The sequence below is a fragment of the Parambassis ranga genome, chromosome 8, assembly GCF_900634625.1.
Source record: "Parambassis ranga chromosome 8, fParRan2.1, whole genome shotgun sequence".
NCBI classification, from domain to species: domain Eukaryota; kingdom Metazoa; phylum Chordata; class Actinopteri; family Ambassidae; genus Parambassis; species Parambassis ranga.
In genome coordinates, this window is record NC_041029.1 from 18,583,758 (window position 1) to 18,599,337 (window position 15,580).

Below are 15,580 nucleotides of genomic sequence, written 5' to 3' on the forward strand. Positions count from 1 at the left end.
CAAGTAAACGTTTGGAATAAATTGTTCAGTCACATTTAAGGTATGATCATGATTAAGATTTAAGGGCCAGCCTGGCTCCACAGGCAACACAGGAAGGATGTAAGTCTTCATCTCAATATGTTCTAACATAATCATACAATGACTGAGACACTGCTGAAACACACTCGGCTGTCCTATACTAACTCATTATGTCCTTGAATCCAATGTAAACAGCTATAACTCCACTCTCCTTACCCTGAAATGACCAAAGATATCAGTGAATACTACACATATAATAAATAACAGCAGTAGTGTTACAGCAGAGAAAGCACTGACGCAGGACCACAACATGCACGATGAAGTCTTCAGTCGTGCTTTTACTCTCTATCCCTTCTCTTTTCTACATTAATCTGAATGACAGCAGTCGCAGCATCTGCAGTGAAAACTGACAAATTGGAGCATTTAGAAGGCGTTCGGTTTACATCAAAGTGCAGAAATGCCAGCCACTCTGAAGAGCTGATCGCCAGATGTTGGTACTGAATCAGAAGTGGTGAGTCAGAACAAACGACGGTTTCCCTTAAAGGCAACGCAGCCAACTTTAAGGCATGTTTCTATGCTGTAAACCTCCTAATGTAACAAACGTATTGATGCAAATAATCCATGCAGATGAGGAAATGTGTGTCCTGTTGTCTCAGTGTTCATGGAAAACAGAGTAATCACTTTTAAAAGACTGTGTGACCAATAGGACTTAGTAAAAATAAAAGAGCCACACAACAACTGCAGAACCAGCAGTGTTATGTGAGTCATATCATTTTAAACCACCTCCTCCCTCCGCTCCAGACCAGCAGGCTGGATGTTGGCCTTAGGACTGCGAGGCTGGCTCAGTCCCAACGCCTCCCCTCTGGCTTTGAGCAGTTGTTCTGGTCCCCAGTGCACACAGAGGGGGCAGGGACATGTAGCTGGATGGGGCATGATGCTGGCGGAGGGGTAGAGAGCTGCAGTTGTTGGAGGCAGTCCCCCAGGCCTGTTGTGGTACTGAGAGAGGCGGATTGCATCCAGGGACCTCATGGGTGCGCTGTAAGGACTGTGTGTCGAGGAGAGAGCTAAGGGGGAATAGTGGTGGAGGGGAAGATGAGGGAGATGGGGTGGGAGGAAGGGATAAGGTAAAGTGGAGGAAGGAGACGCTCGGCCCATCAGAAGCGCCCCCAGGGGGTCGATGAGAGGGTGTGGCCATGGCAGGGAGTGTCTCTGGCGTTTATCCTTCATCCTCCTGTTCTGGAACCAAACCTGGAGGAAAAGGAAACCAGAAGAACAGAGTTAGGAAGCAGCAGACTGACACCTCTGAGTCTGACAAGCAGTCTGTGCGTCTGTCCGGTGCTCCACCATTTTACCAGCTCATAGAATTGCCCGGAAGGCTGTGCTTCTAAAACGTCAGGTGGCAGCGTTTACAAGGGCTCGCCTCACATTCCTGCTCTTTCATAAAAGACCTACCAGTAGTTGGCAGAAAGGTGGGTGCATTTACTGCAGCTGCTGCAGGGGGGGCAGTAGGCCTCTCCGTTAAATGTTAGACAACGCTAAACCTGTCACTACTCAATCCACCATGCTGATTGAAACCACAAGTGCAAGAAGAAGAGATGCAAATGTCAAACGTGTGCTTCTTATTTTTTGTCTGCAAACAGAACAAATGAGGTGACATAGTTTTAACCACATGATGTCTGCAGGCTGGAACATGCAGTCAGTTTGGCTCACACACGTCGTACCTTTATCGTTGTCTCAGGTAGGTTGAGGGCAGCGGCCAGCTCGCAGCGGCGGGGTCGGGAGACATAGCTCTCCTTGCCATACTCCTGCTCCAAACGGGATAGCTGTTCACGCGTGAATGCTGTCCGGTGGCGTCGACTTTGGTCGTAGAGGGCGCTGCGCGGGCATGAGTCCTGCTGCTCTTCACCGCCGGTGCTGTGCACAATGGTAGCAGCTGCCACCGGTGTCTGCCTGCCCTCTGCCACTGAATTCATAACAATAATTGATAAGAAAGAGGTTTGAATGAATTTGTTATTGTGACATGTGTGGCGCCCCCTATGGGAAGGCCTTAAAATGTGTTAGTAGTCGGATTTCCCAACAGCCCTGAAAACGATCATAATGGTCAGACACATGGTAACTTGTGGCCACCTTCTTGATTACTGGCAGCCATGTTTGTATGTTTATAGTTGTGTTGCTCAGTTCTGCAGAGTTGTGGACCAACCTTGGTGTTACCACAGTCAAAAACAACAAGTTATTTTGGCAGATGTTGATCTTCTACAGGAGGTTTTTTTGGAGAACACATTGTGCTCTGCCTGAGTGTCAGATGTTAGGACACTCAGACTGCATCCAAAGCGGCACTGTGGGCTGTGATTACACCACTAGCTGTGCAGGCATCTGCACATCACTCCCTGTTGTGGAGCCATGTTTCATGATTCCAGCTCATTCCAATTAACAGCAACTGTTGCTGTTATGTATGACAACAAATAATCAACTGAATGGAACTGAAACAATTCTTTGATCTAAACCCTATGAAATGTAATGAAATGTATGTTCAAATGCCTGCATATATCAGGCTGGATTTCACAGAATAACGTGACTTTTCCTTCTGTTGTAAATAAATAAATAAATAAATCTGTTTTGGACTTAATATTTTTCTTGGGGTCTAAGAGTCTTACTGTAAAACTTATTCAAATGCAAAGACGTTAATAAGTACATGTTATTGGCCTTGACAGAACATAATCCTCCCAAATTCCAAGAGATTTGTGACAGTCTGCCCCTTTAAGATCTGATGAATGGCCCTAAATGACGTGACAGGGCATGGAGGGTAATAATAAATGATTCGTGGAATAATCAGAATAAAACATGCAGACATGCTCAGGCTAACAAGTAAAAAGAAAACAAAAAGGAGAAAAACAACTGTTTCCACATTCCAACTTCACTTTTGTACAGGTGTGTGTATAAAATCATCACAGCTGCGTTGCAGTTGTCAGAAGAAACAATAAAATGTGTAACTTTTAAAATCAAGAGTTTACTCACGCATCTGGTAGTTTCAGTGTTTGTGGTGTTGGAAGAAAGTTTTAGATGAATATCCAGGCTGCAGGCTGCGCTCCGCTTCAGAGAGGCCCCGGGGAGATGCTGCCTGTGGTCCGACAGAAACTTCTTTCCATGACTTCCTCTCCTCTCGTCCTCTCTCCCCTCACACACAGACACAGGTCTGCTCAGACAGTCCGGGAGATGAGGTGTTTCTATCCTATCTCTCCCTCCTCCCCCTCCTGTCTGCGTTCCCCGGGGCTGCTCTCCTCTCCTCCTCTGTCCCATATCACGGGCGCTCCAGACGGACCGAGAAGTGCGCGTCGGCCCGGCGCGGCGCCGCGGCCCGGAGAGGTGTTAAAGGTGTTTAGGGATAAAGCCTTTGGTCTGCGTCTCGGCCTTTGTACTTTTGTTATGGAGAATTAAACAGAGACAGCAGCCAGACCTTCATTGTTCTGAAGCTTTTGATGTGTGCGGGTTTGGAAGTAAATCATTACAGGCCTAATGGCTGCAAATCTGCAGAGGTGGAGCACGGTGGAGAGGAACTATTAATGTAGGTAATAGTGTAGAACCGTTGGCATTAGAATTTGAATCATAACCACATATTATCCCACAAAATATTATCGTGATGCCAAAACAGAAACTTTCTTCAATAATTTAGCTGAATTCTGGAGTTAAGTAATTAAGTAGCGAACAAAACAGCCTTCAACTCGCAGAATGTGCTGTAACAGCCCAGGGGTTCCATGCAGGTATCTGATCGGGCCGTCACATATTAATCATTTATGACAACAAAAATCTACTTTAAAAGGCGCAATAGTAGCGCATCCTGGATGAAATCCCGTCATATAAGAGCACACAGGCTTGATTTCCAGCGTAGAACTGACCCTTGAACGTGTGTTTGGGAGTTTATTATGGCTATAATCTGCTCTGATTGTTAATCCAGCGGCCACATGATGATAAAGAGGACAGGCGGAGGACAGAGACAGACAGACGCCAGGTAGGGTGGAGTCAGAGAGACACGGTGGAAATTTATTATTATAAAAACATACCCAGGTACTATAGGAAGTCCTGCGTGACTTTTTATCCGTGTTTGATGAGTCTGACTCACAGACATTTATCTCTCCTGCTGTCTTTGACCATTTTATTATATGTGTTATATGTATATATCTTTTAAAAGCAGTGTAAAGACGACATGCTACAAATAAAGATTCTGCATTCAAATGAAGGAGAAAAAAACATTTTCAAAAGTAGAAAATATCAATTAGATCTTTTTGAATTGAACATTTAAAATTGGCAGGTTAAGAAAGTTTTCAAATATAGTACAATATATATATATATATATATATATATATATATATATATATATATATATATATATATATATATATATATATATATATATATAGGTTGGTCTGCAGTCAATCAACCAATCAGGATCCAGTATATATTTTAACATTACTAGCCATTATTACACATCATAGAATCTACAAAAAAAATCACACATTGATGGTTTGGAGGTAAAACCGTTTCACATACTTGCAGGTAGGCAGACTGGATTCAGGGCCACACCGATACCTTTCCATGGTGCATCACAGGGTCCTCACAACTCGGTTGCTCGCTGTGTGTGTCTTTAACAAAACCTAAAATGTTTTCATGTCTCTGTGTAAGGGGGACCTGTACATAGAAAGTTCACCCTGACCCCAGTCTGAGGTCACAGGAATAACCGTTGGGAGGCTTGGAGTGATGAAGTGTCCTGATCTGTGATGTTCTTCACCATATCCATATTGAGGATCAATGCACATGCTGCATTACTTCTCGGTGCTGCATGTGTTCAACATATGTAACTGCACGTGTTGCTAAAGTGTTTTTTAGAACTTACAGAAAATGTGTGTGCTGTCCCCGAGTACACTGGCATACTGGATGTGTTATAAATGAAACAACCTTGCAGGGCTTGTGAAACATATGCTAATGTCTTCATCTGCGATTCTGAAGTGTTCAAGTGTTTTTATTGTGGTCGTGGCCCCTACCAATACCATTAATGCCTCAGTGCAGTGACAGCAATAATTTGAGGCCTCATTTGGCCCTTTTATTTCTTAAAGATGATTCCACAAGCTCCTCTAAGGTTATTCGGTGTTTTAGCTTCAGAAACCTTCATCTTGACAGGAACACTGATTGAAAACATTTAGAGAATTCTCAAACTAGGATTCAAACCAGTGGACAGTGTGGTTTGGAAAAATCCAGAGAAATCTGTTGTTTTGGGAGCATGTCTATTGTCTGCTTCCCACGCATATTGTTGATTTTCTCCCCTCGTTGTCTCAAGAGATCCATGTAGCAGGCATTTACAATAGTGTGATCTGTTTCCAGCTAGTTCTCAAGCAACACTCGCTCCAGTCCAGAACCATCACATTGTTTATAGGAAGTTTGTAAAGAGGAGCTGATACAGCTACGGTATGTCTTAACCTAAGTTACCACAACAGACTATAGGGTGATGACATAAGGTCTTCCAATATTTAGCCTATGGATGCTATCTCACACACACAAACACACACAGAGCTAGCCTATCAAAATGTAGTTACAGGCAAACCACTCATAGCCACTCAAGACACATAGCACCCTCCTCCAGAGGCACAGCAATCCCACAAACCAGCTCTGCATTAACCATTGAGCTGCCCTGCCTCTCCTTCAGTCTGCCCTCTCCACAGACTATTAAAGCATACGACACAAATGTTTATAGGATTTTAGAGGTTTACTTAACTCACTTGGCATTTTCCTGTTCTAAATCTGTTTATGTTGCCACCACTTTATATATTGATGGACAGTTTGCATTTTAATAAAGGTGAGGCCAAAATGTGTCACTTACAGGCGCCATATTGGAACTAAAATCTGCGCACTAGAGGTTGAGAGGAAAGCCTCTGTCGTTGTTTTGTCGCTCATACATGCACTCACTTCTGCCAGTAGCTTGCCGCTCCATCGGTTTGATTAAAATGAGCTAACAAACCACAAATCATCTCTGTGAAAAATTTGATTTGAGGAATACTTTTAGTTTACTTTTGTTTTTAGCTGGGTTCAATCACTTACATGGTGGAGGTGAAGTTTATATAATGTAGCAAGTCACCAGTTGTTTGTCATGTTCTCCATCTTTATATACAGTCTATGGCACCCACACACTCCATGGGGACTGCTTCGGTGGACAGCAACAGCATTACATGCAAAGTAGAAAGCAGGGCAGAGCAGTCATTCATTGCAGTAGCTGCTTTTGGCTAAAACATTGTGCCTGAACCATTGACAGGAAGCAGCTGAACTCCCCTCCTACAGTGAACAACCTCTAAACTAAACTAAACTCTCTTCATCATCAGCAAAGAGAGCTGCACTGTAACGGCTGAATGAACCCTCTTGTCTTCCTCGGTCACAGGTAATCGAACTGCCTGTGTTTACATTGGAGCAGTTCTCGTTGACTTTGATCATCCACAGGTCTTCAGCTCAGATTGCCACCAGCTGTGATTTTTAACACCCATTTCAGCAGCTATACACTAACACCTCGCCCACAATCAAAACAAGTTAGGCTGGTCTGTAATTGACTGACTACAGTGGCTGGTGCTTATTTGCACGACTGATGTGCCTTATTAAAAACACATGTCACACAGAAGAAGCAACAACTTCTGATACAGACACTTCACCGAGCACTGTTTCCCTCGGAAGGATAAATAAGATAATTTGTGACCATGCATGCCAATGAGGTTCTTATTGCCTTTGATTTCAGCACCAGTTCATTTCAAAGATGTGATGTTTTCCATTGTTTGCTGTCTCACTCTGCCTTTACCCCAAAGGGCTGGTAGTTTTGATCAAATGATCAAAGTTTGTATCTGTAACACATATGCCTTTGAATTGTCTTCATCAACACACGCATTTTCCATCCATACTTTTGTATTGCATCTCTCATTGAAACTATTTATGACTTTGCCTTTTGCCTTGTGAATCCAAAATATTCCCATTGATTCTTAATTCTATGGGGACTTTTCTAATGACACATCCCAGGTTGAGTCCCTTTTCACCGAGTGGGATCGCAGGGTGGGGGTGTGGATGAGTCTTTATTGAAATCCTCTAAATGTGATCTTTGCTTTGTGCAGATGATGCGGTCCTATTGGCCCTATCAGATCATCTGGAGCATGTTTGGAATCTCCCGGGCGGAACTGGAAATCAAAATATCCTGCTTAGCCTGCTGTGAGTCGGGTAGATGGATAGACAGGTGATGCATAAGCCCGCACTGATGTGTACCTGAGCAATGGGCACCGACTCCGTGGGTGCTTCAGGGGCGGAGCACCCTCAGAGGTTGCAGAGCACCCACATGTGCCAGTCTACACTTGTCATTGATTTGCTAATGAACACCTCAACCTATCAACACATTGCACTGTGATGTCAGATAAACAGACAAAAAGGCTGGAGGGCAGCTTGCTAATAAAACTAGCATAGTGGTTGATTTAGCCAACAAAATGGACACATTTATGATAAAAATACCAAAAATATCTAACGACCCCACGACAACAGTGTGTAGGCTGTGTGTGTTTGTGAAAGAAAGCGCACATATGTGTGTCAAAATAGCACTGAGGTGAGCACCCACCAGCAGAAACTAAAATCAGCACCCTGACCTGAGCTGCTAACACTTAATGCTAACAACAAGTAAGCTATATGAGCTAAAAACTGCAGTTCCTCAAACGGCCACTTGGGACTTGCTCTAAAAGTGAGTCAGATGGAGCTCCAGCCTGGTACAAAAACTATTTTGGTTTTGTAGATAATTTCCTGATCCCTGGCGGCTCGTTGGGTGATTCAGATTCAGATTCGGATTCAGATTCAGATTCAGAAAACTGGATGGAGCATAACAGAATCTATTTATACTTCATTAAGGAGATGAGCTCACTTTGAACCAACCTTATCCACCATTACTGATCCACTCCACTTACAGAAGAAAAGACATCTGTAAGCCTCAAGTGCCATCACATCACAAGCCAAAGGCTGCTTCAGCACAGCTACTCGTGACCCCTGCTAGTTGCCTTACACACAGCTCCTTCTTACTTAGCACTGTGTGCTTGTCATTGCACGCATCAGTTCACGTGCAGCTGTTCATTTCTCCTCCATTCCAGCTGACTCTGCTGAAGATTACAGCGCTGCCCAGATGTGATGTTCTGTTTGCTCAATAAATCTCTGGGCTTTGTGTTAAGAACCAGAGAAGGCAGCTGCTGCTACACACAACAGCAGGAACAACACAACTCATGAGCTCAAAGAAAATGTGGGACTATCATGTAGCAGGATTTTACAGCATGTTGGAAAGAATTATATTATCCCCACCACTGCTGTAGTTCAGATCTTTTCAGGCCTGTCATGTTTGACCTGATCATAATCCTAATGCTCCGTCACTCTGCTGCGAGCCCACAGTCACTCTGACACCAGCAAAAGAGCCCAAAATATCGCATGTTACCTGAAAGATAACACTTCTGACTGTGGGCACAGATTCTATCCAGCATAGAATACAGATGTTAATAAGGACCGCATAAAAATCTGGATCCATTTGTGGAATAAACAGAACAATTAATTTCTCAAATGGAAGTATTTCTGATGAATGTTCATACAGTGAGATTTCTTTGCCGGAGCTCCTCACATGTTTTATGAGGCAGGAGGATCACCTGTGCTGCAGTCGGAGGTACAAGGCCCCCTCCTGTTGGCAGTTAAAGGAACAGAACATCACACAAGAAGACTTGCCGTGACAAGCTGCACGGAAATCCTCATTTTAACAAAAAACAGGCTCTCACTGCTGTGAGATGTACAATTTGCATTGTACATTTTTGCTTTTTTCTATTTTGCTGTAAATAATGTTTATACTTTTTAATTTTTACCATTAGAGGTATATTTTTAGTTTGCTTGAGTGCCTGTATTTTGCTGCTGCAATAGCAAAATTTCACAGCTTGGGATAAATAAAGTATTTTCTATTCTATTCTATTGTTTCTCTGTGTTTCTCAGGCTAAAAAAAAAAAAACTTACCGCGAACCACACATCAACACTCACTTTCTCTCTCTCTCTCTCTCTCACACACACACACACACACACACAGGCCCTCTCTTCTTGTTAAAAGCCTTAACAAGGTCAAGTTCAAGGACACAAGACACAATGAATGCTGGGTAAACACCCTTTGTTATAATTGCTCAGTGTTGTATGGTTGAAATCTTATTGTAGAAATGTCAGAATGTTTTTGGACTGACATATGACGGAGACATGGGGGGTTTGGGACTTCACCTGATTTGTACTGCAGATGAGGACTGGGCCAAATCTAGATTTTCTAGTTTTGCCTGGTTAGACGGCGCCTCTTCAGAACAGGTCTGCAGCTTTATTAGAAGACGTGTAAGAATAAAAACATGACAAAGACACACTGTTTGGTAAGGCCAAAAAGCACTTTTAGCCAAATTATGACAAAAACATTTAGAGTGCATTATGACCCAAAGAGCTGCAGCTCAGTGCCCAGCTTGCATTAGCAGTAGTTTTTCTTCAGCCAGCACTTGAAGCGAGTTGGTTCGTAATCCTGGAAATCCAGTTAATGCCAGTTGACTGTTTGGGTTTGCTTTCAAAGCCAATTAAATACATGAACGCCACAGGTTTGTACAGTGTGATGCCCCTGCTTGTACTGGCTGACACCATGAAGACCCGTGTGGCACACAAACTGGCAGCTGACTTACACCGAGCTTCAATTTCTACAGTTTCACTGACCTGATTCCATGCAGGTGTCAGGTACGGCTGCAGGGGTGTTAATGAGCCGCAGTAATAATGAAGTATGTGGAGCTGGATGGGAGGCTGGCACGCCGCCGTGTGCTGCATGAAGGCGGAGCGATGACCGCGCTGCACAACTGCGGCAGGCACAACAGCAGGTTAACATGGTGGCCTTCAGCAGCTCAGGGTAAAACACTGTAAAGGAAGTTACATAGGAACATTATAAAATGAAGGAGACTTCTGTGACTAAACACTGTGCTTTCACACAAAGTTCAACACTACAGAGGGCAGTGAAAGTCTACACCACACACGTTTTACTGTTCACAAATTGTGAATGAAATTCATTAGAATATAGTCAAAAGTCTAAATAGTTCATAGCTCAGAGTAAATCAGTATGTAAACATATTAAATGGTCCAGTAAGGCTGATCAGAGCATCTTTAGAGAAATATTAACCTTCTCACTGTCCCTCAGCCTGTTCCTACACTGACCATCTGCAGCATCCTGAGTGAGTCTGTGCAGGGACGGAAAGCACAGAGTCAAGGAACGGAGAAGCTGCATGTTGTCTGGAAATAAAACCTGAAACCTGCAACATGTCATATTATATTTTAATTTACCATCAGAAATGATGCTATCATGTCTTTCTCTCCTGGTGGAATAAATAAAATGTAAATGTGGATGATTACTTTTTATGCATGTGTTTATTTATATATCTGTATATCTTCTAGCCGTGGCTCAATTTGAACAATCTTCAATCAAACAGCAACCCTTACAGTAAATAAAGGGTCACTTTTCCAGGACTCACAGACATGCGGTTAATTTAATATGTGCAGCAAGCAACATAATATGTTTTCAATGAAGGTGACACACTTCTCAGTGACTTGACCTTCTTCCCTCAGAAAAATGCATCCCACTGGAAATCAGCCGTGGGTGTCATGTCCGCAGGCAGCTGCTCCTATTGTCCTCATTTTAGTTTTATCCTTCACACCATCAGGTGCTGGTGTCATTATTATTCATAAAACAAAGTGGACTGCAGATGTCATAAAGCTCAGTTCCAGCAGCAACATGAAGGAAAATCATCCACACGAATCATCAACTGTGACTGAACACCACAAACATGCATGTCAAGCGTTTTTAGTCATATAACTTTTGCACCTGCTCAGCCTCTCTGTACAAATATGAAGATATTTTCAAAGAGTTAAATCCAGAAATGTACGTAATAAACAGAGTTTGTACGCTCCTGGTGTCCAGGTAACCTGATCAGCCATCAGTTAATAAAAGTTTGACTTGAATTGTTTTGAATTATATCATTTGCATCATAATAAAGCTTTACCTTTTATTTTGCCATTTGATATTCAGCTTAGGCCATAATAACCAGAATTATTGGAGATGTTATGTTTTAGTTCTGGTGTTTTTTAGATGAATTGAACACGCTGTGTTTGGACCTGGTTGTTCTGAATGATCCTCTTTTAACTGTAACAGCTGTAACATATAGAACTGATTTTACATGGCAACATTATAATGATCATAATTATGATGAAGGACCCAATAATGACGCACTGCATGTCCTGTGTTACGTCGTGGTTATCAGTGTAATAATGTGCACTTCACCTTATTTTGCGGATTATTTTCTTCCCGCCAGTTAACCCTTTCTGTATGCTTTCTGGATCTTTAAAGTTATAGAATTAAATACATTGATCCAAAATAAATTAAATTAACACACAGGCCGGAGAAAAAGCCCAGTTTCGTCTTAAAGTCCCCTCAGAAATCCCGCAGCTCACGTCACTGATCTGACGAGTTGATATTTACAGATTTTGTTCTTCTCTAATCTCGCTGCATGATATAATTTTCTTACCTCGTGAGTCCGGTTCCTCCTCAAACACCAGTCTCTCAGAGACATTTTGCAGATGAAGTATCGTGTTGAACTTCTCTGGTTTTGTTTCAGGCTGAGGAGGAGACGCTGCAGAGCTGCGGGCAGCGGGCCTGACTCCACCAACACAGAACCAGACCGAACACTGGAAGGAAAGGCAGACAACCCGGAGTCACCAGGGTCAAGGATTTCTTACAGTCTCGTTCAGGATATTCAAATTCAGCATGTTTTTTTCCAAAGCTCTGAGTTAAACTTCATCAACTCTTTTTTATCGTGCGCGTAATTGTAGAGTTTTAATTAAGATTAAGATTAAGATTGAGAAACCTTTATTAGTTCCACAATGGGGAAATTGCATTTTTGAAACGACATACAGACAGCAAGGGATAAGTTAAGAAAAGATAACATTATAAAATAGACTACCAATAAAATATAGAATAGAATCAGTAGAACAGTTTACATATGAACAGTTGTTCACAGGTGAGTGGAGGGAGAAGTGGTTTATAAGAAAACTGTACACAGTGCATCAAAAACTAAATAAATAGTTGATTGTACACTGTGGTGTGTGAATACTGCTCCAATGAGCGAGAATGAAGTGTGCTAATTTTAATATATAGTACATTATTACTTCAGTTTAATTTCAATCGAACTAAAATAAAAAATATACAAATATAAATATCCAAACTATATTACTACATATTACTGCAGCCGTTATTACAAAAAGTAATGGAACGACTGACGCTGTTTATAGCAAACGGGCAAAATGAAAAACATGAAAAACATGATATTAATTGTCATGCGCAGATCAGTCGGCTGCATTTTAATGTGTCAGACCTGAATCCCTCAGTCAGCTGATCAATGGGATTTTTCATGTATTATTAGTAAATATTATGTGAACAGTCTGTGGATACATCATTATAATTCTTACAACCATTGATTCAACTTTGGGGTATATTTTGATTATTGGTTACTGAAGAAATATCTGAAATCTTTCTTGCGCGGGTGTTATTGATAAAAAATATTGTTATATAACCATATTAGTGCTCACAGGACGGATGCTGTATTTGCGCATTTACGCACCAAGTAAGGCTCCTCAGAGACTTCTGTACTTTTCTGTCCTTCATGGATTAAAAGAAGAAATGTGCAGTGGTCAGACATTCGTTCTGGTGTAAATACAGCTGATATGACAGCTCATTTCTTCAAATGTATATTCGAACCTATCTGAAACAGGAAAGCTGAAGTTCTGGATGTTGCTTTGTGAGAGCTGTGTTTGAAGTGAAGTGCACAGCGCGTCTTCAAAGCTTCTGTCTGAGGACAGTATTTGAACAGTTTCCACACAGCCTCCTGTTGAAGAGGATTTCTCCCTGTTAATGATTTATTTCTGGAGCGGGTTGTTTGTCTTGATGCCGGTTGTACTGGTTCCATTGACCTTGTCGGTGCCATCGCTGAGACAGCATGGCGTCTTCTGTCGTTCAGCCCACAGACCCTCACAGCAGCTTCAAGGTGTGCGGCGGCCTTGAACTTGAGCTCATTACATCCGTCTGTCTTTCTGTCTGCCCCCCCCCCCCTCACGCTCTGTTTCCATGTTAAACTTGACCTTGACCCTTGGGGGCCAGTCTGACCCCCCCCAGCCGGACCACATGGAATAGAGACTGGCTGTCTGGGTGGTTTGTATGTGTGCGGATGTTTGTCTGCAGTCACCCACGCTGCAGTGGCCAAACATTTCTCTGACATTTCATTTGAAACGTTTTAAATCGCAGGTGATTCAGGTGAAAGCTCCACAGCTCCACAGCACATGATGAGCTGAGGATTTTTCCTTAGCTCTCCAGCTCTTGAATTAAATAGCTACATGATAATGTTTAATGCAGTTTGGAATCACTCACCCTGGTTGTTTTCTGTTATTATCAGTTGTCTGATTTCCATTAAATAGAATGGAAAAAACTGCGGAAGAAAAAAAGGTAGAAGTTTATTCTCAAATATGTTTAATCTTGATTCAGGTCAGACTAACAACAGACTAAGAACAAATAAATATGTAGCGCATGCACTGCTCTGTTTCTTTCTGTATTTCCGGTTACTTGTGCAGAGAGTTCTGTTTTTTAGTTCATTTAATCGGAGCGTTTCTTACACTCACACATTGACCTTCATAATGAAGTATTTTCTGAATATATAGTCGCGGTCATTGATGCTGTTATTTCTGTCTCCATGCTCCAGACAGATGAAGTCTGCTGTTCACTGGCTCCAGCTCACCTGGGCCATACCTGGGCCTGACGTCACCAGCTGCAAAGATCTCAAAACAAGATCGAATATAAGACACAGTGTGATGATTAAAACTGCTGTAAACATATCGGAATGTGAGGTTTCTCATCCACACAGGGCCAGAACTAACGGATTAGATGACACACGGTCATTTCAAGCACATCACCCCAGATTAAAAGCGGCCTTTCGTTAAAAGATAAAATATTTGCAGGTTATTCCCGTGATATTCCACCACATTTAGCAACGTGGTGTGCACTGTGCACATTTGGTTAAAAATTAGCTTTTAAAATACTCCTTAAAATATAGAAAATATTTTACATCCTACACGTGGAATAATGTGGAATAAGCCAAATGATTCGGTCTGCAGCACGTCACTGCTAAAACACATGATATTCACTGACAGGATCAAACGCTCCTTCTTGTGCATTAATGGAAGTTTACTGAAGACTTAATCCGCCTGCGTGAGAGTGCTGCACACAGACCTCCGTCCTAAAACCTCTGACAGTGCTTTGAGCTACAGACCGGTGTCAGATGAGTCCATGACTCCAGCACCAGGCCCAGTGTGAGACCTCCTGTCCTTTAAAATCCAAACCATAAGCAGGTAGTAAAATCATTACGCAAATATCGCGTCTCAGAATATCCGTGAAAAACTTTCTGAGGCTCTTTGAACCAAAGCCACATTTCTGAAATCTTAAAGCTCCGAGTCCCTCCTATAAACCCGCTGCACGCGTCCTTCAGTCAGACGCTGTGAGCGCGGCACAAAGAAACGCACAATTATTTTAAAATTATCAAACGTTTCTATTGAAACATGGAAACACTCCCGATGTGTCAGGATTATTTGAATTCTTTTACGGCAATGATAAACTCTTTTCATGCATTTGGCAGCACCGGTTATAAGTCTTTAAATATGTCCATAAGCCTGTGTAATACGGAGCATGTTCCAACTTCAAGAATATTTTCAGTTGACTTCATATTTCTGTCTCTGTTTGCAGGAGCATTAACAGTCAATATATGGACTAAAATAATGGGATTACAGGGAAATTATTTACAGAAAGCAGTGGCTCAGGTTTTGGTGAGCTGCTTTACGCACAGGCCTGCTGAGGTGATTTCATTTTTGTTTCTGGAGTCACGGAGATAATGTCTCTTTGTGATGACTGCAGAACATCAGAGACTTGACACGATGCAGCTGCAGGAAACGGAGCCGGACCTGCTCCAGCTCTTCTCGTGCCACAGCTCGAGCCTCGTAAAAATATTTTTTCTTTGACTGACACTCACCAACAAGTCTCCTCTGCTTTCTCCTTTTTTTTCTCCTCTTGTCCCGTCACGTGACCACTCGGTCTCATCCAATGGACACGCGCCCTCCCTCTTCTCTTGGTCCCGGGGGCTTGTTGCGTCAAGGCTGCGGCTGGGATGTAACCGGAGGTCCGGCCGGTTACCGGGAGTCTTTGCCTCTGAGCGAGCGCCGTCACTAAACGGTGCAGCAAAGCAACTCACACGTGTTATGTCAGTGCACATTACGTGCAAGTCAATCACCTGAGCTGTGTGTGTATTAGGGAGTCAGGGGTCACACCAGCACCAGTGCACTTCATTCAGCCAATGTAGCAGCTTTGTGCCTGGACCGGACAGAGTCTGAAAGGAAACGGAGAAAAGGGGAAGGCCAGACCGTGAACGGAGCGCAT

At 42.7% G+C, this 15,580-nt stretch overlaps 1 protein-coding gene across 1 annotated transcript; it reads right to left on the minus strand.

Moving 5' to 3' along the window:
- Nucleotides 1–792: 792 nt before the first annotated feature.
- eve1 (even-skipped-like1) lies at nucleotides 793–1,991 on the minus strand. Its single transcript, XM_028412228.1, has 2 exons — nucleotides 1,740–1,991; nucleotides 793–1,266 (listed from the first exon to the last, which is right to left on the minus strand). Exons 1-2 carry the CDS (start codon nucleotides 1,989–1,991, stop codon nucleotides 793–795), a joined length of 726 nt encoding a protein of 241 aa, XP_028268029.1.
- Nucleotides 1,992–15,580: the final 13,589 nt, after the last annotated feature.

Excerpts from the sequence above, each read along its gene's own strand:
- eve1 (XM_028412228.1), bottom strand. The coding sequence starts at position 1,991 with ATGAATTCAGTGGCAGAGGGCAGGCAGACACCGGTGGCAGCTGCTACC. Across the intron at positions 1,267-1,739 it reads TACCTGAGACAACGATAAAG|GTTTGGTTCCAGAACAGGAG; the intron begins GTACGACGTGTG and ends CTTTTCCTCCAG.